At 41.4% G+C, this 25,384-nt stretch overlaps 2 protein-coding genes across 17 annotated transcripts in view; both read left to right on the top strand.

Annotated features, from left to right (window-relative positions):
* Window positions 1-1,822, top strand: part of Zfp157 (zinc finger protein 157) — a 34,106-nt gene extending 32,284 nt beyond the window's left edge. For 15 of the 16 annotated variants that reach the window (XR_015634078.1, XR_015634079.1, XR_015634080.1 and 12 more), the window contains one exon: window positions 1,591-1,822. Coding sequence is in view for 6 of the 16 variants with exons in the window: in XM_087578830.1 (XP_087434956.1) it covers window positions 1,591-1,776 (186 nt within the window). In the remaining 10 variants the exon portion in view is untranslated. The remainder of the gene's footprint in view (window positions 1-1,590) is intronic. The other variant, XM_087578836.1, reaches the window with a different exon arrangement.
* Window positions 1,823-13,159: 11,337 nt separating this feature from the next.
* The window catches only part of LOC148002226 (autism susceptibility gene 2 protein-like), a 29,533-nt gene continuing 17,308 nt past the window's right edge, over window positions 13,160-25,384 (top strand). Inside the window, exon 1 of the mRNA XM_087579679.1 lies at window positions 13,160-13,544. The gene's annotated coding sequence lies outside the window, so the exon portion shown is untranslated. The remainder of the gene's footprint in view (window positions 13,545-25,384) is intronic.

Below are 25,384 nucleotides of genomic sequence, written 5' to 3'. Positions count from 1 at the left end.
TGTGTGTGTGTGTGTGTGTGTTCTTGTGTGTGTTCTTGTGTGCACACATGCTTTGTAAATTCAAGAGTAAACAATGGTTTATATCCTTGCCTATATTAAGAAGGCTCTAGCAAGAAGTCTGAGAGGACATCATCTACTTGCCATCACCTTATAACATTCTCATCAAGCAAGAAAGTACATAATCCCATGAATAAGCAAACATGGAACCAGAAAAGAGAAATTTTCAAGCTATATTTAGGGAAATAGAACAATCCTTTCACAGGGGTAAGAAGTTACTAAGACCATTGGCAGGTAGAGATATTTACATCATGGTTCATAATAGTAGCACAATATAAAATAGCAATGGAAATAATTTTATAGTTGGCTGATAAAAGCTAGTTGGTATCTGAATTCCATAGAATTAGTTAGTAAGACTCAAGGATACAATAGTTAATGTGCAAAATGTTTAGAAGTTCTTTTAAAGTTAGGCAATCACCTATCTTACTCAGAGAACCAAAACCTTGATAGTTACTGTTGTAACTAAGAACTGAATCTTTAAACAAATATCCATCCTACTATATGTGGAGATATTACTGTATTTCAGATTTTAAATGTCGATCAGGATGTTGGGAGGATCACAGTGGGTAGACTATAGTAAGTGCGCATGTATGTGTGGCACACTGATTGAAGAAGTCATGGAAGGTGCGGAGTCAAGTAACAAGCAGGCTTCTGACTGTTCTCCAGCTATCAGACTGCACAAACTACTCCAGTTGCCAAATACGTTGTTAATCACAGGTATACAAGTTTGCAATTATCAAAGTACTCTTGGAAGGGAATACATTATAGATAAGTGGGACTGATTCCTACAGTCTAATTGGGTAATTTGTAAATGAAAATGCTCTAACAAACACTGTGCCCGTGTATAATTGGGATCATCAATATGAACCTATCCTCATTCCACACTTTAATCACTTTGTGACTATATTTCCCTGCACTCCCTTTGAACCAATATTGATACATTTTCTTGTGTTATAATCATGCACATGAATATGTTTTTCTGTATTGTATCATTGGTAGAATATCAAATATATTTACCAGCTAATTTTGCTAAATGAATAATAATTTATATTTAAATTTTTATTAATGAGTATTCACTTATTCTAACTTCACAGGTCGGGGTTTTAAAAAAAATTTTTTTCAAGTTAAGATATATTCTTCTCTTTCCTCCGTCCAATCTTTCTCATGTACTCCTTGTACTCTCAAATTCATGGTCTCTTCAATTTTTGTTACAGATATGCATCACACACACACACACACACACACACAGAGTCGCTTAAGTCTGCATAATGTTATTTGTATGTGTGTGATTTTAGGGTATTGGCTAACCTGTTGGTTGGTGTGTTCTTCCCTTGGGAAGATTATTTCTCCTCAGCATTCCTTAGTTATCTATAGTCCTTTGTATAGAGTTAGGACCTTGTGAAATTACTGCCTGCCCCATGTTAGAATGTCTGTTGATGCTATCCTTTAAAGAGAGATTTTAAAAATTGTATGTGTATGACTGTTTTACTTTCCATTACGTTAATACGCCACGTACATGCTTGTTACCTGCAGATTCCAGAAGAAAATGTTGGATTCCCTGGAACTAGAGTTAATAGATGGTTGTGGGTAATATGGACACTGAGAACTGAGCCTAGGCCTTCTGCAGAAACAGCAAGTACTCTTCACTACCGAGCCGATGCTTCAGCCCATGCCACTGGTGTTTTAGTTTGCATTTACATTGATTTCTCTAATTTCTAAACATATTGAGGGTAATTTATGATATTAAACACTTATATGCAATGTAGCCGTTCAATTTTCTTGCCTATTTTTATGTTCTGAGCTGTCTAGCTTTTCCTTTTATTTTTTAAAGTATTTGAAGGTGGCCCAAGTTTTAATCCTATCAGTTGGGAGAGAGAGGTAGATGGATTTCTGTGAGTTCAAGTTCAGCCTGGTCTACTTAGTGAGTTCCAGAACAGCCAGGGCTATGTAGAGAATAAACAAAACAAAGTAGTCGATCTATATAACATGATGCGGCTTCTCCTAGTGTGTTATTTCTTTTTACCCTTAAACTATATAGTCTGATGAATAGTCTTTTTTAAAAAGTCATTGCATTTTAAATACTTTCTAAAGTCATGGCTTTAGGCAAATTTGAAAGGAAGTCATACACGTGAAGATCAATTTCTTTATCAAGTTATTAAGTTTTAATGCTGATCTAGTATCATGGTAATAAAATTCTTAGATACTCAGAACTGCAGAAAGATCTGTCACCCAGAGGGACTAACACCCAGTACAGCTGTGCACCTGACAACACTTAGGATTTAGTCTTCTGAGGCCTTGGCTTTCCTAGAATTCACTGTGTGAAACAGGCTTCCCTTAGCCATGCTAGAATCTTCTGCCTCTCAAATGTTGGGATTGTATGCCTTGTTCGACCACATCCAACTGCATTCAGTCTTAAAAGTGTGATTATTAGAGGGGCTCTAGATGCAACTGTGAATATCTAAATGGTTCTACTACCCAGAAGAACTGCAAACCAGGAACAGTACATGCAATAACTTGGTTATTAGAGTTTCGAGATGTTCTCTTACAGATGTTCTCTGTGTCTGAAGCCTGTTTATATATGTGACAGTGTTGAGGTGCTAAATTAAGTATGAAGTCTCTACTGGTCCTTCCCATCAGACAGATTTTTATCCCTCCTCCTTCTTCCCTTCCTCTTTTCATCCTTAGCACTGGTTAGATGACCACTATCTCTTAACAACAATTTAAGCTCCTAGACTCCAAATTTATTAACTATAGTTCTTATACATAATTACCAGTTAAAGTACTCCATTATTCTAAAAGAGTTTAGCATCACACACACACACACACACACACACACACACACACTCACACACACACACACACTATTTATATAAATATATGATATATTTATGTTCTTCAAGGAAGCAATTGCTCTTGATTTTTATTAATTTGCGCTTCCCTGGGGAAAAAAATGACCTGTGGCAAGAAAATGTAAAAGAAGAATGCTTATTTTGCTTCCTGGTTTTCAAGAGTTATCAATCCATCATAACAGAAAGGTGTATTAACAGGATTAGCTAAGTACCAGGTAGTGAGAGCTGGGAGTGTCCACTTCTCACATGATAGAGGGCAGGGAAGCAGAGACTGAAGGCCAGATCCATTAGTAGGTATGAACTTCAAAAGTCTTTGAGTAATGATAAACTTCCACAGACTCAAACTCATCACTGTAAGTTGGGAGCCCAATGGAAGATTGAACTAAAACAAGAACAACAGTTATCATAAGAAACACCCAAAACTTCAGTTTCATAACTAGCAGCTAAGAGTTGTATTGAGATCATCTGGTCCCCACTATGACATCTCCACCCTTCAGATCTGCTTCCTATAATGCATGTTACCTCTATCTTTGTTCAGCTTCACATCATGCATAGACCCTTAGCTGGGTCTCCTAAGCTGGGTCTCCTACATGCAGTGTCCTCAGGATTTCCTTACAGTGAATTGGAGCTCCAAGGCACTGCTTGTCCTCTGTAGCATTCTGAATCATCAGTAAGAGCTTCCATAACCCCTTCATGTATCTCTTACTCCTACTTGCAAACCAGTCTTGGTTTGAAAGTGTGACCTGACCCCTGGTGCCCTAGACCCAGTGGCCTCTGCATGATGATCCAAGGGAATATTTATTTAGTTGACCTTTCTCTACAAGGAAGCATTTGGTTAGCATTCTCAGGTCAGATACATTTCAAAGAAACTTGTGTTTTCAGATTGTTCTTACTGGTACTCTCAGGGGACCCCCCTGGTTGTTTTGGTTTAATGTTTAACCTAACAGTTTCAGAAGCTAGAGCATGACTTGGCTACAATTTTAAACTTGCCAGGATATGGAATTAATTATTTTAGTTCTTTGGTTCTTTGGAAATGTTACGCAATGTGTTTTGAAACTTTAATCCCTTCCCCAAATCCCTGCAGATCTACTACCCATGCCTTGCCCACTCACTTTTATGTCTGCCATTTTTCAACAACAAAAAAATCTATTTTGTACTTTCTATGGATTCTTTGATGTGTGGGCTTCCGCTGGAGTATAGTTGAAGTTACCAGATGTCTTAGTCAGGGTTTCTATTCCTGCACAAATATGACCAAGAAGCAAGTTGGGGAGGAAAGGGTTTATTCAGCTTACACTTCCACATTGCTGTTCATCACCAAAGAAGTCAGGTTTGGAACTCAAGCAGGTCAGGAAGCAGGAGCTGATGCAGAGGCCATGGAGGGATGTTACTTACTGGCTTGCTCAGCTTGCTTTCTTATAGACCCAAGACTACCAGTCCAGGGAGGGCACCTCCCACCTTGAACACTAGTTGAGAAAATGCCCTACAGCTGGGTCTCATGGAGACATTTTCTCCACTGAGTTTCCTTCCTCTGCGATAACTCCAGTTTGTGTCAAGTCGATGCACAAAACTAGTCAGTACAATTGGCCCCTTGTCATCTTGACACACAAACATATTGCTATTAAGCCTCAACCCTTCCTTTCTTCTTCATCCCCAAGATCTAAATAACTTTAAGAGTTCCACAGTCTTTACAAATTCTTACATGTTAAAATTTCAATCCCTTTAAAATATCCAATCTCATTTAAAATTCAAAGTCTCTTACCTGTGGGCCCCAATGAAATACTTTCTTCCTTCAAGAGGGAAAAATATCAGGGCACAGTCACAATCGAAAGTGAAATCAAACGGTTGTCCAGTGTTTGGGATCCACTCATGATCTTCTGGGTTCCTCCAAGGGCTTGGGTTACTTCTCTAGCTCTGCCCTTTGTAGCGCACACCTTGTCTTCTGGGCTCAAGATGCCTGTTCTCCACTGCTGCTGCTGCTCTTGGTGGTCATCTCATGGTACTGGCATCTCCGAAACACTGTTGTCTTCTCCTGTAACTAGACTTTACCAATAGCCTCTCACAAGCTCTCTTCATGGTGCCAGACCTCAACTCCTTTGCGTGACCCATTTCAGTCCTGGTCCATCAATTGTAACTGAGGCTGCACCTTCACCAATGGCTTCTTAGAATGCCCAGCCTCAGCTGCTTTCAAAACCAGTACCACCTGGGTGATTCTTACACACTACCAAGTCCAGCCACGGCATGAGGCTTGCATCTCTGGAACACAGCTTTCAAAAAACACCTCCCAGAAGATACCACCTCAATGAAGCTGCTTGATCACTGCAGGCTTGCATCTCTGGAACACAGCTTTCAAAAAACACCTCCCAGAAGATACCACCTCAATGAAGCTGCTTGATCACTGCTAATTTCTTAGCTCCAGCTGACCAGTATCAATTGTCCCAGTAACTCAAATGTTCACTTCAGTAGTTCTGGTATCTTGTTAATCACAGCTGATTCTTCAGCCCCAGCTAACCAAAAGCACAGAATCTTCACAATCAAAACAACATGGCCTTATAAGAGTCTTTAATCTTCCCTCTGAAATTTCTCAAGCCAGGCCTCCATCTTCTGCACTGTTCTCAACATTATCTTCCAAGCTCCTACAAGAGCTCTTAACATCCCAATAGTTCTTCTAGCTCAAAGTTCCAAAGTCCTTCCACAGTCCTCCCCAAAACATGGTCAGCTTGCCACAGGAATACCCCACTATGCTGGTACCAATTTGTCTTAGGGTTTCTATTCTTGCATGAACATCCTGACCAAGAAGCTAACTGGGGAGGAAAGGGTTTATTCAGCTCACACCTCCATGTTCATCACCACAGGAAGTCAGGACTGGAACTCAAGTAAGCCAGTAAGTAACATCCCTCCGTGGCCTGTGCATCAGCTCCTGCTTCCTGACCTGCTTGAGTTCCAATGTCTGACCTGGAACTTGGTATGGAGATCTTGAGGCAAAGTGGCTATGAGTCCCAGGAGCTTAAGGCCGGGAGATCTCTGAGTTCTAGGTCACCTGGGACAAAGCATTCCCAGATCCAGGCGTGGTGGGACACGCCTTTAATCTGGGACACACCTTCTGCTAGAGACTTACGTAAGGACATTGGAAAAAGGAAGACTCTTGTCTTTTCCATGCCTCCCTGCTTTGCAGGACTGAACTAGATCCACTGCTAGATCCACTGCTGCTGCTAATCATTGTTGGGGAGTTGGACTACAGACTGTAAGGCTAATTCTCATACTATGTAGAGACTGCCCAAAAGTTCTGTGACTCTAGAGAACCCTGGCCAAGACAGTAACTTAGTATTTCCATGCTACAAAATGAGTGGGAAGAGTCATAGTAATGAAGGAAAGAGTGCATTCCTAGGAGAATGAGCAATGAGGAGCCTTAAGTCAAGAAACGAGTGCCAGGGCTTGTGTAATATAGGAAAACAGAAAGGCAATGTAGCAAGAAGGAAACAGCCCACACTTTTTAAAATTTTTATTGGTTATTTTATTTATTTACATTTCAAATGTTATCCCCCTACTCAGTTTCCCCTCCACAAGCTTCCTATCCCCTCCCCTCCCTCCTCCTTCCTACCTCTATGAGGTTGCTCCCACACCTGCTCCCCCACTCCTGCCTCAGCACCCTAGCATTCCCCTGCCCTGGGTCATCTAGCCTTGACAGGACCAAAGCTCGCCTCCCAGTGACGCCTGATAAGGCAATCCTCTGCTATATATCCACCTGGAACCATGGATACGCCATGTGTACTCTTTGGTTGGTGGTTTAGTCCCTGGGAGCTTTGGAGGGGGATTCTGCTTGGTTGATAGTGTTTGTCCTATGGGGTTGCAAACCCCTTCAGTTCCTTCAGTCCTTTTCCTAACTTTTCTATTGGGTTCCCTGTGTCCAATGGTTGGCTTTGTGCTTCCACATCTATATTGGTCAGGCTTTAGCACAGCCTCTCAGGGGACAGCTGTAACCAGGCTCCTGTAAGCAAGCACTTGGCATCTACAATAGCTTGGTGTCCGCAGATGGGATGGATCCCTAGGTGGGGCAGGCTATGGATGGCCTTTCCTTCAGTTTCTGCTCCACTCTTTGTCCCTACATTTCCTTTTGACAGGAGCAATTCTGGATTCATATTTTTGAGGTGGGTGGGTGGCCCCATCCCTCAACCAGAGGTTATGCCTATCCACTGGATATGGTCTCTATAGGTTCTATCTTCCCTTTGTTGGGTTTTTAAGCTAATGTCCTCCCTGTCCTTTGCTTTCCAGTTTCATGAGGTTCCATTTATCAACTCTTGATCTTAGAGTGTGAACTATTCGTGTTCTGCTTAGGAAATTCTCCCCCTGTGCCAATGAATTCAAGGCTCTTTCCTACTTTCTCTTCTATTAGATTCAGTATATCTGGTTTATGTTGAGTTCCTTGATCCACTTGGACTTGAGCTTTGTGTATGGTGACAAATATGGGTCAATTTTCATTTTTCTACATACAGACAGCCAGTTAGACCAGCACCATTTATTGAAGATTCTTTCTTTTTTCCATTGTATAGTTTTGACTTCTTGTCAAAGATCAAGTGTGTTTAAGTTTGTGGTTTTATTTCTGAGTCTTCAGTTCTATTCCAACCACCTGTCTGTCTCTATGCCAATGCCATGCAGTTTTTAATCACTATTTCTCTATAGTAGTGCTTGAGATCAGGGGATGGTGGTTTCCCTAGCGATTCTTTTATTGTTAAAAATTGGTTTTACTATTATGTTTTTTTTGCCTTTCCAGATGAATTTAGAAATTTCTCTTTCCATGTCATTGAAGAATTTTGTTGGGATTTTGATGGTGTTGCCCACCTGCAGCCTGCAGCTCGCTTGCTTGTGGCCCGCGCACCTGCCACCCTCAGCCCCACACTTCCCTACTCTGTGCTGTCCTTCCTTAGAGGCTGTGAATGTCTAAGCAACAGGGAGATCCTTTCTTCAGGATCCAAGGCAAAGCTTTCAGGTTCTGCTGATAGAGGTACACAGTTAGTTATAGATTAGGAATGCAAATGCTGTTTTTAAAATGTATGCAATGCCTGCTCCAGACAGAGTCACTCGCTAACCTGGAGTCCTTCATACACATGTGTGATAAACTGTTAGCTATACTGGGCAAGGGGAGCAAAAGGAGGGGCATCTCTCCTTAGGGAGGAAGCTCAAGAAAGACAAAACTCCCTGGCAGGAAACAATTTATCTCAAGCAAATTATTTTCAAGTTATGCACCAAGAGGACCAAGTAAAAGACTCTTTATCTTGACAAACAAAACAAGCAGTTTCATGATGCCAAACACAGTCATCAGTCCAAGTCCAAAAATGAAACAAAAGCCAAAAAGCCATGACAATACCACAGAAAACAAGCAGGATAAACAAGACTAAGAGAAGGTGTCCTATATGTGATTTCCACAAATGCCTGTTACTTTCAGTACCTGGCTCAGATTGCAGCTTAACCTTAGCTGCCTCTGGGTAGAGGTGGACCGTTTCTGATCAACCTCCCAACGGGATTCTGAAGCATCCTCCAGATTCCCCTCTCCTGGAGTGTCCTCCAGGGCCTGTGGCCTGTGACAACTAGCACGTCTGCCTGTCACAACCGTGAGACCCTCACGGGACCTACAGGAGCCACTGAGGGTACTCTAACCCCTCTCTAAAGGGACTCTAACCCCTCAGAAACAAGTTGGTCTCACCTGGCTTGAGAGCACCCACAAGGGGACTCTAACCCCTCTCTGAAAGGACTCTAACCCCTCAGACAGCGGACTTGGACAACACAAGACAAAGATGAGACAACATGAAACAGAGACAAAACAGAAAGTAACACAGAACACAGATTTACTTGAGCTTACCTACAATCTCTTGGCCAATTGTGATCTGGGGGAGCACTGTTCCCGGCTAGTGCACCAAAATGTTGTAAGACCCCGAAGTGGCTTTACCTCAGGAGGGCAACCCACAGATCACAAATTGACAAGGAGACAGAGGTTTAATGATCCATGTATGTGGGGTTGCTCATCCATGCAGGGAGTGGCAACCCTGAGCTCAAAAAGCACACAACTTTTATTCTTTACAGAGGGCAGACTTCAGCAACAGAGTTAGTGGGCTCATTCTCATTGGTGGGACACAGGACAAAGGATCTGGTCAGGTATTGACTGGCCTGCTCAAGGGGCTGTTCTTGGCTCAGTTAGATACTTTCCATGCCCAGCCCTTCACCTGGCCTTGGAAATTTACTGGGAAAGGGCTAAGTTGGCAAGTCCCTTAGTAGGGGGGAGGAACTGGGTGGTTGAGCAGGGTCAGGATGACATCTTGTGGTCGTTCTCAGAATTTACCACAGGGAGGGGTGGGGGTGGGGCCTTTCCAAGAACAGTTATCTTTGTTTTGTCCTAACTTAACTAAGTCAGAATAGTCTGGTCATTATTGACTACTAAAACTTTGTCATATCACTAGGCAAACTGACATCAGATGTATTTCTTAAAACCTTGTTTCTACAACTTTGTTTCTCATATCTATGAAACTTTATTTCTTCAATACATAAACCACACAAAGACCCAACAAAGAAAGAGAACCTCAGACCCACTTCCCTTATGAATATCGACACAAAAATACTCAATAAAATTCTCACAAACCGAATCCAAGAACACATCAAAATGATCATCCATCATGATCAAGTAGGCTAAATCCAAGGGATGCAGGGATGGTTCAACAAATGGAAATCCATCAACATAATCCACTATATAAACAAACTTAAAGATAAAAACCACATGATCATTTCATTAGATGCTGAGAAAGCATTTGACAAAATTCAGCACCCCCTTCATGATAAAAGTCCTGGATAGATCAGGAATTCAGGGCCCATACCTAAACATAGTAAAAGCAATATACAGCAAACCAGTAGCTAACATCAAACTAGATAGAGAGAAACTTGAAGCAATCCCACTAAAATCAGGGACTAGACAAGTCTTCCCATAAGACAATGAAAGGAGGTCAAAGGGATACAAATTGGAAAGGAAGAATTGAAAATACCACTATTTATAGATGATATGATAGTATACTTAAGTGACCTCTAAAGTTCCACCAGAGAACTACTAAACCTGATAAACAACTTCAGCAAAGTGGCTGGGTATAAATTTAACTCAAACAAATCAGTAGCCTTCCTCTACTCAAAGGATAAACAGGATGAGAAAGAAATTAGGGAAATGACACCCTTCACAGTTGTCCCAAATAATATAAAATACTTCAGTGTGCCTTTAACCAAGCAAACAAAAGATCTGTATGACAACAACTTCAAGTCTCTGAAGAAAGAAATTGAAGATCTCAGAAGATAGAAAGACCTCCCATACTCATGGATTGGCAGGATTAATATAGTAAAAATGGCCATTTTGTCAAAAGCAATCTATAGATTCAATACAATCCCCATCAAAATTCCAACTCAATTCTTCATGGAGATGGAAAGAGCAATTTGCAAATTCATTTAGAATAACAAAAAATCCAGGATATTGAAAACTATACTCAACAGTAAAAGAACTTCTGGGGGCATCACCATCCCTGACCTCAAGTATTGCAGAACAATAGTGATAAAACTGTATGGTATTGGTACAGAGACAGGCAGATAGCTCAGTGGAACAGAATTGAAGACCCAAAAATAAACCCACACACCTATGGTCACTTGATCTTTGACAAATGTGCTAAAACCATCCAATGGAAAAAGATAGCATTTTCAGCAAATGGTGTTGGTTCAACTGGAGGTCAGCATGTAGAAGAATGCAAATCGATCCATTCTTCTCTCCCTGTACAAAGCTTAAGTCCAAGTGGATCAAGGACCTCCATATCAAACCAGATACACTCAAACTAATAGAAGAAAAAGTGAGGAAGAGTCTCAAGCACATGGACACTGGGGAAGATTTCCTGAACAAGACACCAATGGCTTATGCTCTAAGATCAAGAATCAACAAATGGGATCTGCAAAGCTTCTGTAAGGCAAAAGATACTGTCATTAGGACAAAACAGCAACCAACAGATTTGGAAAAGAGCTTTACCAATCCTACATCTACACAGGCCTAATATCCAAAATATACAAAGAACTCAAGTTAGACTCCAGAGAGCCAAATGACCGTATTAAAAATGGGGTACAGACCCCAGTGAACTAGATTGTTGGTGGGAGGGCGGCAAGGGGGGGAGGATGGGGAGGGGAACACCCATAACGAAGGGGAGGGGGGAAGGGGATGTTTGCCCGGAAACCGGGAAAGGGAATAACACTCGAAATGTGTATAAGAAATACTCAAGTTAATAATAAAAAACAAAACAAACAAACAAACAAAAAAAAACAGTATAACCCGGAGAAACTCAGAAAAAAAAATGGGGTACAGAGCTAAACAAAAAATTCTCAGCTGAGGAATATTGAATGGCTGAGAAGCACCTAAAGAAATGTTCAACATCCTTAGTCATCAGGGAAATGCAAATCAAAACAACCCTGAAATTCCACCTCACACCAGTCAGAATGACTAAGATAAAAAATTCAGGCGACAGCAGATGCTGGCGAGGATGTGGAGAAAGAGGAACACTCCTCCATTATTGGTGGGATTGCAGACTGGTACAACCACTCTGGAAATCAGTCTGGAGGTTCTTCAGAAAATTGGATCTTCCACTACCTGAGGACCCAGCTCTACCTCTCCTGAGCATATACCCAAAAGATGTTCCAACATACAACAAAGACACATACTCCACGATGTTCATAGCAACCCTATTTGTAATAGCCAGAAGCTGGAAAGAACACAGATGCCCTTCAATAGAGGAATGGATTCAGAAAATGTGGTACATCTACACATTGGTGTACTACTCAGCTATAAAAAAATGACTGCAAGAAATTCATAGGCAAATGGATTGAACTAGAAAATATCATCATGAGTGAGGTAACCCAATCTCAGAAAAACACAGATGGTATGCACTCACTGATAAGTGGATATTAGCCCAAAAGCTCCAATTACCCAAGATGCAATCTACAGACCACATAAACCTCAAGAAGAAGGATAACCAAAATGCGGATGCTTCACTCCTTAAAAGGGGGAACAAAAATATCCATAGGAGGGAATATGGAGGCAAAGTTTAGGGTGGAGACTGAAGGAATGGCCATTCAGAGACTGCCCCACATATGGCGCATATATATATATATATATGCAGCCACCAAAACTAGATAAGATCGATAAAGCTAAGAAGTGCATGCTGACAGGAACCGAATTGTAGATTTCTCCTGAGAGATACAGCTAGAACATGTCAAATACAGAGGCGAATGCTAGCAGCAAACCACTGAACTGAGAATAGGATCCCTGTTGGAGGAATTAGAGAAAGGATTGAAAGAGCTGAAGAGGCTTGCAACCCCACAAGAACAACAATGCCCATCAACCATAGCTTCCAGGGACTAAACCACTACTCAAAGACTATACATGGACTGACCCATGGATCCAACTTCATATGTAGCAGAGGATGGCCTTGTTGGGCACCAGTGGAAGGAGAAGCCCTTGGTCCTGCCAAGGTTAGACCCCCAATGAAGGGGAATATGGGGGTGTGGTAAGGGGGGGAATGGAGAGTGGAACACTCTTATAACGTTTGAAATGTAAATAAAGAAATACATCCAATAAAAGAAAATCCTCCTTGATCGTGGTGAATGATGGTTTTGATGTGTTCTTGGATTCTGTTGAGAAGAACTTTATTGAGTCTTTTTGCATCGATATTCATAAGCAAGATTGGTCTGAAGTTCTCTTTTTTTTTGTAGAGTCCTTGTTGTAGTTTAGATGTCACAGTAATTGTAGCTTCATAGAATAAATTAGGTAGTGTTACTTCTGTTTCTATTTTATGGAATAGTTTGAGGAAAGTTGGTATCAGGTCTCCTTTGAAGGTCTGGTAGAATTCTGAACTAAATCCATTTGTTTTTCTTTGAGGGGGGTGGGGTAGGGTGGGGTGAGAGGTTTTTAATGACTTCTCCTATTTCCTTATGGTATATGGGCCTATTTAAACAGTTTACTTGCTCTTGATTTAACTTTGGTATGTGGTATCTGTCTAGAAAACCATCCATTTCATCTAGATTTTCCAGTTTTGTTGAGTATAGGATTTTGTAGTAGAATGTGATGATTTTTTGAATTTCCTCCTTTTCTGTTGTTATATCTCCCTTTTCATTTCTGGTTTTGTTAATCTGGATACTGCCTCTGGGCCCTTTAGTTAGTTTGGCTAGAAGTTTTTTATTCTTTCAAAAAACACAGCTTTTGGTTTTGCTGATTCTTTGTATTATTCTTTTTTGCTTCTATTTGGGTGATTTTAGCCCAAGTTTGACTATTTCCTGCTGTCTACTCCTCTTGGGTGAGTTTGCTTGTTTTTGTTCTAGAGTTCTCAGGTGTGCTATTAAGTGTAAGATCTCTCCAGTTCCTTTACCTGTGCACTTAATGCTATGAATTTTCCTCTTAGCACTGCTTTCATTGTGTCCCATAAGTTTAGATATGAGGTGTCAACATTTTCATTAAATTCCAGAAAGTCTTTAATTTCTTTCTTTATTTCATCACTGATCAAATTATCTTTGAGTAGAAAGCTGTTCAGACGGAGAGCGGAAATCCAGCTCTGAGGAGCGACTCCAGGCCTGAGACCATAGGTAAGACCAACTTTTCTGCTCCAAGTGACCTGCCTGGTAGACTCAGGATACACAAAGACAAAATTCCTCCGGTTTCTAGCTGGGGCCTGAACCTTGCTGATCCCAAACCCCGTGGGAGAGAGAACTCATCACCCTGACAGGTGGGCACTCCTAAGACTGCAGGGCAGGAGAGACCGCCAGTACTGCCCACCCTTGCCCACATCCCTGGCCCAAGAGGAAACTGTATAGGGCCTCTGGGAACAGGAAGATAGGGGCACTCAATGCTGTGGTCCAGACACTGCCTGGATCTGAAGGGACCCGGTCAAACAGCTCCCTGCACCCAAATCCCGTGGGAGGGAGAGCTAGACCTTCAGAGTGGCAGACACGCCTGGGAAGCCAGAGGAGACTACTCTCTGCATACATTTCTGACTCTAGAGGAAAACACCTAGTGTCATCTGGGCCCCCTGTGCACAGGGTCCTGAGCGAAGGCAGGCCAGGACTTCTGGTTGCTGCCTTCACAGAGAGCTGAAACCTGGCTCTAAGGAGTGACTCCAGGCCCGAGACCAGAGGTAAGACCACCTTTTCTGCTCCAAGAGACCTGCCTGGTGGACTCAGGACATACGCCCACAGGAACACCTGAAGACCAGTAGACAGGAACGACTACATGCCTGAAAGCAGAACACTCTGTTCCCATAACTGGCTGAAAGAAAACAGGAAAACAGGTCTACAGCACTCCTGACACACAGGCCTATAGGACGGTCTAGCCACTGTCAGAAATAGCAGAACAAGGTAACACCAGAGATAATCTGATGGCAAGAGGCAAGCACAGGAACCCAAGCAACAGAAACCAAGACTACATGGCATCATCGGAGCCCAATTCTCCCACCAAAGCAAACACTGAATATCCAAACACACCAGAAAAGCAAGATCTAGATTTAAAATCACATTTGATCATGATGATGGAGGAATTCAAGAAAGACATAAAGAACTCCCTTAGAGAAACACAGGAAAACACAAATAAACAAGTAGAAGCCTACAGAGAGGAAATGCAAAAATCCCTGAAAGAATTACAGGAAAACACAATCAAACAGGCAAAGGAATTAAAAATGGAAATAGAAGCAATAACGAAAGCACAAAGGGAGACAACCCTGGATATAGAAAACCAAAGGAAGAGACAAGGAGCCGTAGATACAAGCATCACCAACAGAATACAAGAGATAGAAGAGAGAATCTCGGGAGCAGAAGATTCCATAGAAATCATCCACACAACTGTCAAAGATAATGTAAAACAGAAAAAGATACAGGCCCAAAACATACAGGAAATCCAGGACTCAATGAGAAGATCAAACCTAAGGATAATAGGTATAGAAGAGAGTGAAGACTCCCAACTCAAAGGACCAGTAAATATCTTCAACAAAATCATAGAAGAAAACTTCCCTAACCTAAAGAAAGAGATGCCCATGAACATACAAGAAGCCTACAGAACTCCAAATAGATTGGACCAGAAAAGAAACTCCTTCTGTCACATAATAGTCAAAACACCAAATACACAAAGCAGAGAAAGAATATTAAAAGCAGTAAGGGGAAAAGGTCAAGTAACATAAAGGCAGACCTATCAAAATTACACCAGACTTCCTACCAGAGACTATGAAAGCCAGAAGACCCTGGACAGATGTCATACAGACCCTAAGAGAACACAAATGCCAGCCCAGGTTACTGTATCCTGAAAAACTCTCAATTAACATAGATGGAGAAACCAAGATATTCCATGACAAAACCAAATTTACACAATATCTTTCTACAAATCCGGCCCTACAAAGGATAATAAATGGTAAAGCCCAAAACAAGGAGGCAATCTATATTCTAGACAAAGCAAGAAACTAATCGTCTTGGCAACAAAACAAAGAGAAGAAAAGCACACAAACATAACCTCACATCCAAATATGAATATACCAGGAAGCAATAATCACTATTCCTTAATATCTCTCAACATCAATGGTCTCAACTCCCCAATAAAAAGACACAGATTAACAAACTGGATACGCAATGAGGACCCTGCATTCTGCTGCCTACAGGAAACACACCTCAGAGACAGACACTACCTCAGAGTGCAAGGCTGGAAAACAACTTTCCAAGCAAATGGTCGGAAGAAGCAAGTTGGAGTAGCCATTCTAATATCGAATAAAATCAATTTTCAACTAAAAGTCATCAAAAAAGATAAAGAAGGAAACGTCATATTCATCAAAGGAAAAATCCACCAAGATAAACTCTCAATCCTAAATATCTATGGTCCAAATACAAGGGCACCTACATACATAAAAGAAACCTTACTAAAGCTCAAAACACACATTGTACCTCACACAATAAAAGTAGGAGATTTGAACACCCCTCTCTCATCAATGGACAGATCATGGAAACAGAAATTAAACAGAGACATAGACAGACTAAGAGAGTCATGAACCAAATGGACTTAACAGTTATTTATAGAACATTCTTTCCTAAAAGCTCTTGGTACTTTCTCCAAAATTGACCATATAATCGGTCATAAAACAGGCCTCAACAGATACAGAAAAACAGAAATAATCCCATGTGTTCTATCAGACCATCACAGGTTAAAGCTGGTCTTCAATAACAACAATAATGACAGAACGCCCACATATACATGGAAGTTGAACGATGCTCTACTGAATGATAACCTGGTCAAGGAAGAAATAAAGAAAGAAATTAAAGACTTCTTAGAATTTAATGAAAATGAAGGTACAACATACCCAAACTTACGGGACACAATGAAAGTTATGCTAAGAGGAAAGCTCATAGCTCTGAGTGCCTGCAGAAACAGGAGAAAACATATATCAGCAGCTTGACAGCACAGCTAAAATCTCTAGAACAAAAAGAAGCAAACACATCCAGGAGAAGTAGAAGGCAGGAAATAATCAAACCCAGAGCTGAAATCAACCAAGTAGAAACAAAAAGGACTATACAAAGAATCAACAGAACCAAAAGCTGGTTCTTTAAGAAAATCAACAAGATAGATAAACTCTTAGCTAGACTAACGAGATGACACAGAGAGTATGTCCAAATTAATAAAATCAGAAATGAAAAGGGAGACATAACGACACAATCAGAGGAAATTCAAAAAATCATCAGATTCTACTGCAAAAGCCTATATTCAACAAAACTTGAAAATCTGGAGGAAACAGAGAATTTCCTATACAGATACCAGATACCAAAGTTAAATCAGGAACAAATAAACCATTTAAACAACCCCATAACTCCTAAAGAAATAGAAGCAGTCATTAAAAGTCTCCCAACCAAAAAGAGCCCAGGTCCAAATGGATTTAGTGCAGAATTCTATCAGACCTTCATAGAAGACCTCATACCAATACTGTACAAACTGTTCCACAAAGTTGAAACAAATGGAGCACTACCAAATTCCTTCTATGAAGCCACAATTACTCTTATACCTAAACCACACAAAGTCCCAACAAAGAAAGAGAACTTCAGACCAATTTCCCTTATGAATATCGACGCAAAGATACTCAATAAAATTCTGGCAAACCGAATCCAAGAGCACATCAAAATAATCATCCATCATGATCAAGTAGGCTTCATTCCAGGGATGCAGGGATGGTTTAATATATGGAAAACCATCAATTTAATCCACTATATAAACGAACTGAAAGATAAAAACCACATGATCATTTCATTAGATGCTGAGAAAGCATTTGACAAAATTCAACACACCTTCATGATAAAAGTCCTGGAAAGAACAGGAATTCAAGGCCCATACCTAAACATAGTAAAAGTCATATACAGCAAACCAGTAGCTAATATTAAACTAAATGGAGAGAAACTTGAAGCAATCCCACTAAAATCAGGGACTAGAAAGGCTGCCCATTCTCTCCCTACTTATTCAATATAGTTCTCGAAGTCCTAGCCAGAGCAATCAGACAACAAAAGGAGATCAAAGGGATATAGATTGGAAAGGAAGAAGTCAAAATATCACTATTTGCAGATGATATGATTGTATATTTAAGTGATCCCAAAAGTTCCACCAAAGAACTACTAAACTTGATAAACACCTTCAGCAAAGTGGCTGGGTAGAAAATTAACTCCAATAAATCAGAAGCCTTCCTCTACACAAAAGAGAAACAAGAAAGAAATTAGGGAAATGATACCCTTCATAATAGTCCCAAATAATATAAAATACCTCGGTGTGACTTTTACCAAGCAAGTGACAGATCTGTATGATAAGAACTTCAAGCCTCTGCAGAAAGAAATTGAAGATCTCAGAAGATGGAAAGCTGTCCCATGCTCATGGATTGGCAGGATTAATATAGTGAAAATGGCCATTTTACCAAAAGCAGTCAAGAGATTCAATGCAATCTCCATTAAAATTCCAACCCAATTCTTCATAGAGTTAGACAGAACAATTTGGAAATTCATCTGAATAACAAAAAACCCAGGATAGCTAAAACTATCCTCAACAATAAAATCACTTCTGGGGAATCACTGAACTCAAGCAGTATTAGAGAGCAATAGTGATAAAAACTGTATGACAGATAGACCAGGGACAAGACAAGGCTTCACACTCTGTGTCTATTCAATGTAATACTTGAAATTCTGGCTAGAACAATTAGACAACAACAGGAGACCAAGTAGATATACATTGGAAAGGCAGAAGTTAAGTATCACTATGTGCACATGATATGATAGTATACATTGGAAAGGCAGAAGTTAAGTATCACTATGTGCACATGATATGATAGTATACATTGGAAAGGCAGAAGTTAAGTATCACTATGTGCACATGTTATGATAGTATACATAAGAGACCAATGTAATTCTACAGGAGAATTCCTACAGCTGTTAAACCACTTCAGCAAAGTGGCTGGATATAAAATTAACTAAATAAACATCTTTTTATACAAATGATAACAGAGCTGAGAAAAAAATTAGGGAAACAACCCCCTTCACAATAGTCACAAATAATATGAAATATCTTGGTGTAACTAAAACCAAGCTTGTGAAGGTCTTTATGACAAGAACTTCAAACCCCTGAATAAACAAATTGAAGAAGACCTCAGAAGATGAGAAGATCACCAATGCTCATAGATCAGTGGGATTATCAAAGTAAAAATGGTCATTTTAGCAAAAGCAATCTACAGACTCATTCTAATCCCCATCAAAATTCCAACACAATTCTTCACAGAAATGGAAAGAAGAAATCTCAAGTTCATATGGAAAAGCAAAAAACTCACAACAGCGAAAACAATTCTCAACAATAACAGAACTTCTGGGGAAATCACCATCCCTGGCCTCAAGCTGTACTACAGAGGAATAGTGACAAAAACCAATGAATATTGGAACAATGACAGAAAGTTCTATCGGGGGGGGGGGGGTAGAATCAAGTCCCCAGAAACAAGTCCTCACCCCTTTGGACATTTGGTATCTGACAAGGGATCCAAATCCATGCAGTGTAAAAGAGAAAACATTTTCAACAAATGGTGCTGATCTAATTTCAGTCTCCAAATTGACAAATACAGATTGATCCATATTTGTCACCTTTTACAAAGCTCAAGTACAATTATAAAAGGAACCACAACATAAAAGCAGATAAACTGAATCTAATAAAAGAGAAAGTGGAAAATAGCCTTGAAAACATGGGCACAGGGGAACATTTCCTGAACAGAACACCAATGGCTCAGGCTCTAAGATCAATAATTGTCAAATGGGACCTCATAAAACTGAAAAGCTTCTGTAAGGCAAAGGACACTGTCAGTAGACAAAACAGCAACCCAGAGAGTGGGAAAACTTTTTCATCAACCCTACATTTGATGGAGGGCTAATATCCAAAATTAATAGAGAAATCAAGAAGTTAGACTCCAGAGAATCAAGTAATTCAATTTAAAAATGCACACAAAGCTAAACAGAGAATTCTTTTTTTTTTAATTTAGAGAATACTTTATTAGTTTTTGTAATCAAACCCACGTATATAAGACCTTACATATTTAATACAGTGTGTTACCCCTGTACAAATGGAAAAAACTTAAGTTCAACATTTCTAGACCAATATGGCTGTTAATTTCTGTACAGTGCCAACTCAACACAGTAAACGGGGATACTTTTTTCCAAAGTTGACAGCACAGGTAAAGTTTCAAAAAATTCAAATTATATATCTGTATATATATATTTATATTTATATAAAAAGACCAATAATAGCAGTGTGTTATGCATCAACAGCAGCAACAGCTTTTCTAGGTTCTGCAGTCATCTGAACAAAACTGTAGAGACATCCAGCACACTCCATTAAAAAAAAAAAGTAAAAAAACAAAACCCGAGAAAACAGCACAGTTCTGTTACTCTTGTGGTACCTGGCACCATTTTTTTTTAAATTAGCTTCTCAATCATCATCTGGAAAGAAAACATTCTGAGCAACATCATTAAAAACAGCTCTGATAAAGCACGGTCACTACTATGTATCATAAAGCAGGTACAAGCTATTTTACATCCACAGAGGTATGATACAGTACTGTCCTACATCTATAATACTAGAGGATACAATTTAAAAGGCATTATTTGAGACTTGATTCTACTTTTCCAGCACAGGGCCCAAAGGATGGTGTGACACAGCTTTAAACAGAGAATTCTTAAGAGAGAAATTTAGAATGGCCTAGAATCACTTAATGACATGTTCGAAATCCTTAGTCATCAGGAAAATTTAAATCAGAATGACCCTGAATTCAACCTTATACCAGTCAGAATGCTAGGATCAAAAACTCAGTTGCATAGAAACATGTAGCTGCTCAAGGTGGTGTTTGGGGTATCCTCTGGAAAGTCCCAAAGACCTAAGGTGAGAAAGGATCCTAGGACTCAATGAGATAACCTTAGCCAAAATGCCCCACAGTGGGAATAGGCAAAGCAGACTGGTAGGTCATTTAATAAATTAGACTATTTCCCTCACTTGCAATTATACCACAAACTACATCTGGGCAAGAAAGTGTCTCTCGGTGTTGAAATGAGCCTTTCCAGGCCACCTGATTGGACATGTAGATTGTGTTCATTAGCAGAGTTCTTCATATGTATGCAATCAGGCTGTTAACAACTGCAGCTTCATTGTTAGTTGTACAGCACCTGATTGCTTTTTTTCCATTCTCTCGCTCTCTTTCCACACTTCTCCTTGTAGGCTAGTTTCATGCCTCAACCTGAGCTTTTCTCCCGGCTCCCCAACGAGTTAACTTCTTTTTTTTTTTTTTTTTTTAAATATCTTTTTTGTTTTTTCTCAGAGCTGAGGACTGAACCCAGGGCCTTGTGATTGCTAGGCAAGCGCTCTACCACTGAGCTAAATCCCCAACCCATGAGTTAACTTCTAATGTGAGGGATCCATACAGATTGTAGCTTCCTAAGGAAAATAAGGACCAGTCCATAGCTCAGCGGGGAAAGGCATTAGCCACCGACCCTGAGTTCCATCCCCAGAACCCACATGGTGGAAGGGAGAGACCTGGCTCTTACAAGTTGCCTTCTGACTTTCGCCTTCATGACTTGTAACATCTGCACACACACACACACACACACACACACACACACACACACACACACACACACACACAAGTAAATAAGTTTCAAAAGCTACCAGAGTCTGGGAAAGCAGTTTAGGAAGTAAAGCCACACGCCACTAAGCCTAGGGAGTTGAGCTGGGGCCTGGTGAGCCGCATGGTGGAAAGAGAGAACTGATTCCTGCAAGTTGCTCTCTGACCTCAACACGTGCCCACACACAGACAGAGAAAGACAGACCCCCAAATAGACAGACAAATAAATACATGTATTATATATAATATATACATTTCTAGTTTTTAAAAAAAGAAAAACAGCTACTCTAGCTGAGCAGTGGTTCACAACTTTACTCTCAGTACTTGGGAGGCCAAGGCAAGCAGATTTCTGAGTTCAAGGCCAGCCTGGTCTACACAGGAACAAATTTCAGACTATCCAGGGCTACATAGTAAGAGCCCTTATCTCAAAAGAAAACAACCAGAAACAAAGAAACAAGAAAACCTGCTATTTTTTTTTTTTTTGAAAAAACCTCTCAAGGCTTTAGTAACTGTTCCTCTTTCAAGTACACTATTTTTGATCGCTGTTGACTCAGAAGACAAATGTCTAACCATGTGGTCAATATTAGTGATATTTAAGGAGGGTGACGGGTTTGGAAGAGCAGCAACAGAACTTAGTAGGAAATCTTATGTCGTCCCTAAATTAGGGTCTCTTATCCCATTTCATCCATCACTGAGGAGTGATTGTCACGTATCCTTTCTCATTATTGCCTCCCAGTTAAGATACCCAGGTATCTTAGTGTCCAAACAGCCCCACCATCCTTCCTGAAAGATGGGACTCACATAGACTTTAGTGTTTCTTTCAGTGTTTGGTGGTAAAGCAGGAGAGAAATGAGAATGATAAAAGAAAATCAGAGGTGGTGTGGGTCAAAGGGAAGAGCCATCGAGGACAAAAGTTGCCCCTGTAGCTTCTTAGATCCTAAAGTGGGACTCACCTGCATCGTCTTATCTAGCACCTTGCCTAAGCTGCTGAGAACCTAGCACACCCCTTGGTAGGGTGAGACAGTGGGATTAGTATTCGAAATTCTAGCCTTTTTTTTTTAAGATTATTTTTTTTCCTTAAATCGCACGTCTCTGTGCGTGCCAGTGAAATGCCCAAGGAGCCTTAAGGCGTCGCATCCCTCTGGAGTTCTAGGCAGTCGTGAGCCCTCTGATGTGGATGCTGGGGATTGAACCCAGCTCACCTACAGGAGCAGCAAGGACTCTTAACTGCTGAACCACCTCTCCAGCCCCAAACAAGAGCTGCAGGTCCTATCTGGTACCTTCCCTCATGTGCTAACCTCACACACAAGCCCGACGCCTGCGAGCTCAGACACCCCTTCCCACTAACATCCACAAGGATAATGAGTTCTTTGTTCTGTGGGCTGCTCTTGGGCTTCCATCCCAGCTCTTTCTCCCATCCCCACCCCCCTGTCCAGTGTGGGTACTTTTGTCGTCCCAGCTCTACGGAGACAGAGAAGAAAGGATCCCCATGACTGTGGGCTTAGTTAGCCAGGGCTTTCCATTTCAGAGAGACCCTGCCTCGAAACAAACCAGGGTGGAAAGCATTTGAGGAAGGCACCATGCATCAATCTCTGGATTGCAAACATAAATATACAACACACATACACAGAGATAAAAGTGTAAAAGTCCACAACATGATAAAGGAGAGAATGCTTCTCGTCTACTATTCTGTAAGGACAGAGCTTGCTTTTCTGTGCACCCTAGCATGGTCTAATTCATTTGTAGACATCCAATCCTATCGATGTGGCTGCCCGGCCTGGAACAGTCCTACACACTCTGCTCCAAAAAGACCCAAGGGTACGTGCAAAGTGAGGCTCCATTACAGGTAATACCAAGGGCATTACAAAGGGTGCCCTTTGGGGCCCACCCGGGTGCTCCTACCCTGGATGCTTATGTCAGAAAATGCCTGTTCCTTATAGAAGTCACAGGCTCCCAACTGCATGAATGACAAAAGGTAATGACTTGGCTAGGACTAAAAAAAAAGTTCTTTTTGAGCCCCAGAATTGAATGCCACCAGCGTGTCTGCCTTCCCTCTGACTGGTCCTGTCTCCAGCTGCTTATATCTCTCTGGTACAAAACAATCACCATAGAATCCCCTGAACGGAAAAGTACTCAGCACTCCTTCCTGAAAGTTAGGCACACACACACACACACACACACACACACACACACACACACACACTCCTACAGTCTTGCTTGAGGTCAGGAAGTTGGTTACTGGACCACTCTGCTCTTACAGATGGAGCGTACCATAGAACTAAATAAAATTTCCCTCACGCCCCCGTCATGTTATTTATTCATAGTCGATGCTATGCCTGCCTTTAAACCAGAAGGCAAAGCCACACAAGCAGTTTTTATTTTAGTGGACTTTTTTTGTTTTTTTGCAAGCGGTTACACCCTCGGGTAACTCACTGAAGCCAGGATGTAAAGACAGCCTGGGTTTGCAGGGTCTGGACAAGACAGACATTCCCAGAAGGCCCCTCCGTGTCACCCTTCATTTTGTGGTCTGAGGACTATGCTCTTTAAGCCCCACACAGTGGCTTGTGGCAGTCAGTCAAAATGGGGACCCCATGGTGTAGGTCACCTGCAAGTCATGCTGGCATAGGGCCCATCTCTGCTGGTAAAACTTGTGTGGGGGACTCGTCACCGTGCATGTTCTGAGGCTCCCGAGGTGGGGGAGGGGGACGCTGGGTTAATTACTCTCTAGAAGGGCTTCATTTAAAAGTAAAATTCTAACATTTTAATTTGCCCTCCTAATGAAGCACTGCAAATTTGTTAATTTGCAATTGTTTGAGTGACAAGCATGTAACCGAGTTGTCACTTTCTCTTCACAGACCTATGCTAAGGGTAAGGAGAGCTTCTTCTTCTTTTTTTTTTTTTGGAGCTGGGGACCGAACCCAGGGCCTTGCGCTTGCTAGGCAAGCGCTCTACCACTGAGCTAAATCCCCAACCCCAGGAAAGCTTCTTCTAGAACTGTTTCTGTCACCTCTGACTCTCTGTGGGTTAAAAACACAAGTCAGTAGCAGGGACTGAGCCGGAGAGACGCCGGAGGGAATGTCAGTGGTAGTAGCCAACACTGCCTGCTTGCACAGGCAGGGAGATAAGAAATGGCCTTTGGATTTTTCCCCTTTTGAGTGCTGGAGGAAGCTGGGCCACTGGGTTTTCCATTAATGTAACTGATAAAGGGCTAAAGAGATCGCTCTCAAGTTAAAAGCACTTGGTGTTCTAGCCTAAGATCCAAGTTTGGTTCCCAGTGCTCATATTGGATAGCTAATAGCCTTCGTAAGTCCAACTCCAGGGGATCCAACGCCATCTTCTGGCCCTTGTGGGTACTGCACACACACATACCCACACACAGGCACACACACGTACACACACATAATATAATTTTAAATCTATATCTTTAACAGACAGCCTAGGTCAGGCTGTGTTGTGAGACAATGTCTTGCTCTTCCTCTGACTGGCTTTGAACTTGTGAACCACCCGACTCATCCTTCTTTCTCCTGCTATGCTGGGATAACAGGCAAGGGGAAGGACAAGCCATAGACTGGCTGTAGTTAGTCTCTCTTGGGTATGGTTATTTTGCCCAGAGCACTGTACCTTCTCATTCAAGCCATCTCCCAGGGAAGGATGGGAAGGATGCTATAAGCATAGTAGAATGTTCAGAGGTCCAGAGTCTAGCCAGCAGGTGACCTCTGGGTACATGCTGACTTAGAAAACAGATGGCAGGGGATGAATGATCCAGCTCCTGCTGTTAACTGTTACAGGTATTTCTTACCTGACAAGCTTAGAGATGGATGTATTTTGACTCACAGTTCAAGGTTGTGGTACATCATGGAGGGAAACTGTAGGTGGCAGGAACTTGAGGCAGTCAGTAAGAAGCAGAGAAAGGTGGATTCAGGCTTGACTTCCGTTCATTATAGAACCTGTCCAATGAACAGCGCTGTCCTTATCTACTGGGTCCTCCTGCCTTAGTTCACTGAAACACCTAATCCTTCATAAGCTTGTCCAGAGGCTAACTGCATCTAGATAATCTCTCATGGGTGTGTCTGGCCTCTTGTCTCCTGGGTGATTCTGGGTCCTGCTTTGCCCCACCCCGAAGTATTAGCCATCTCCACCCCCCTTCTTCACCAGCCTGAAATGGCTGTGGTACTTGCAATCCCAAGAAACCCATAATTCTATCCCGTCCGTCCTTTGCTGCTGCAGAGCGGGGCGGGACTTTCTCGCCCTTGCGGTGCTTACTGAACGAGC

Source organism: Rattus norvegicus, chromosome 12 (assembly GCF_021556685.1).
Source record: "Rattus norvegicus strain SHRSP/BbbUtx chromosome 12, alternate assembly SHRSP_T2T, whole genome shotgun sequence".
In the NCBI taxonomy this organism is placed as follows: Eukaryota; Metazoa; Chordata; class Mammalia; order Rodentia; family Muridae; genus Rattus; species Rattus norvegicus.
Note: the sequence above shows the minus strand (reverse complement) of the source record. Positions and strands in the feature narration are given on the sequence as shown.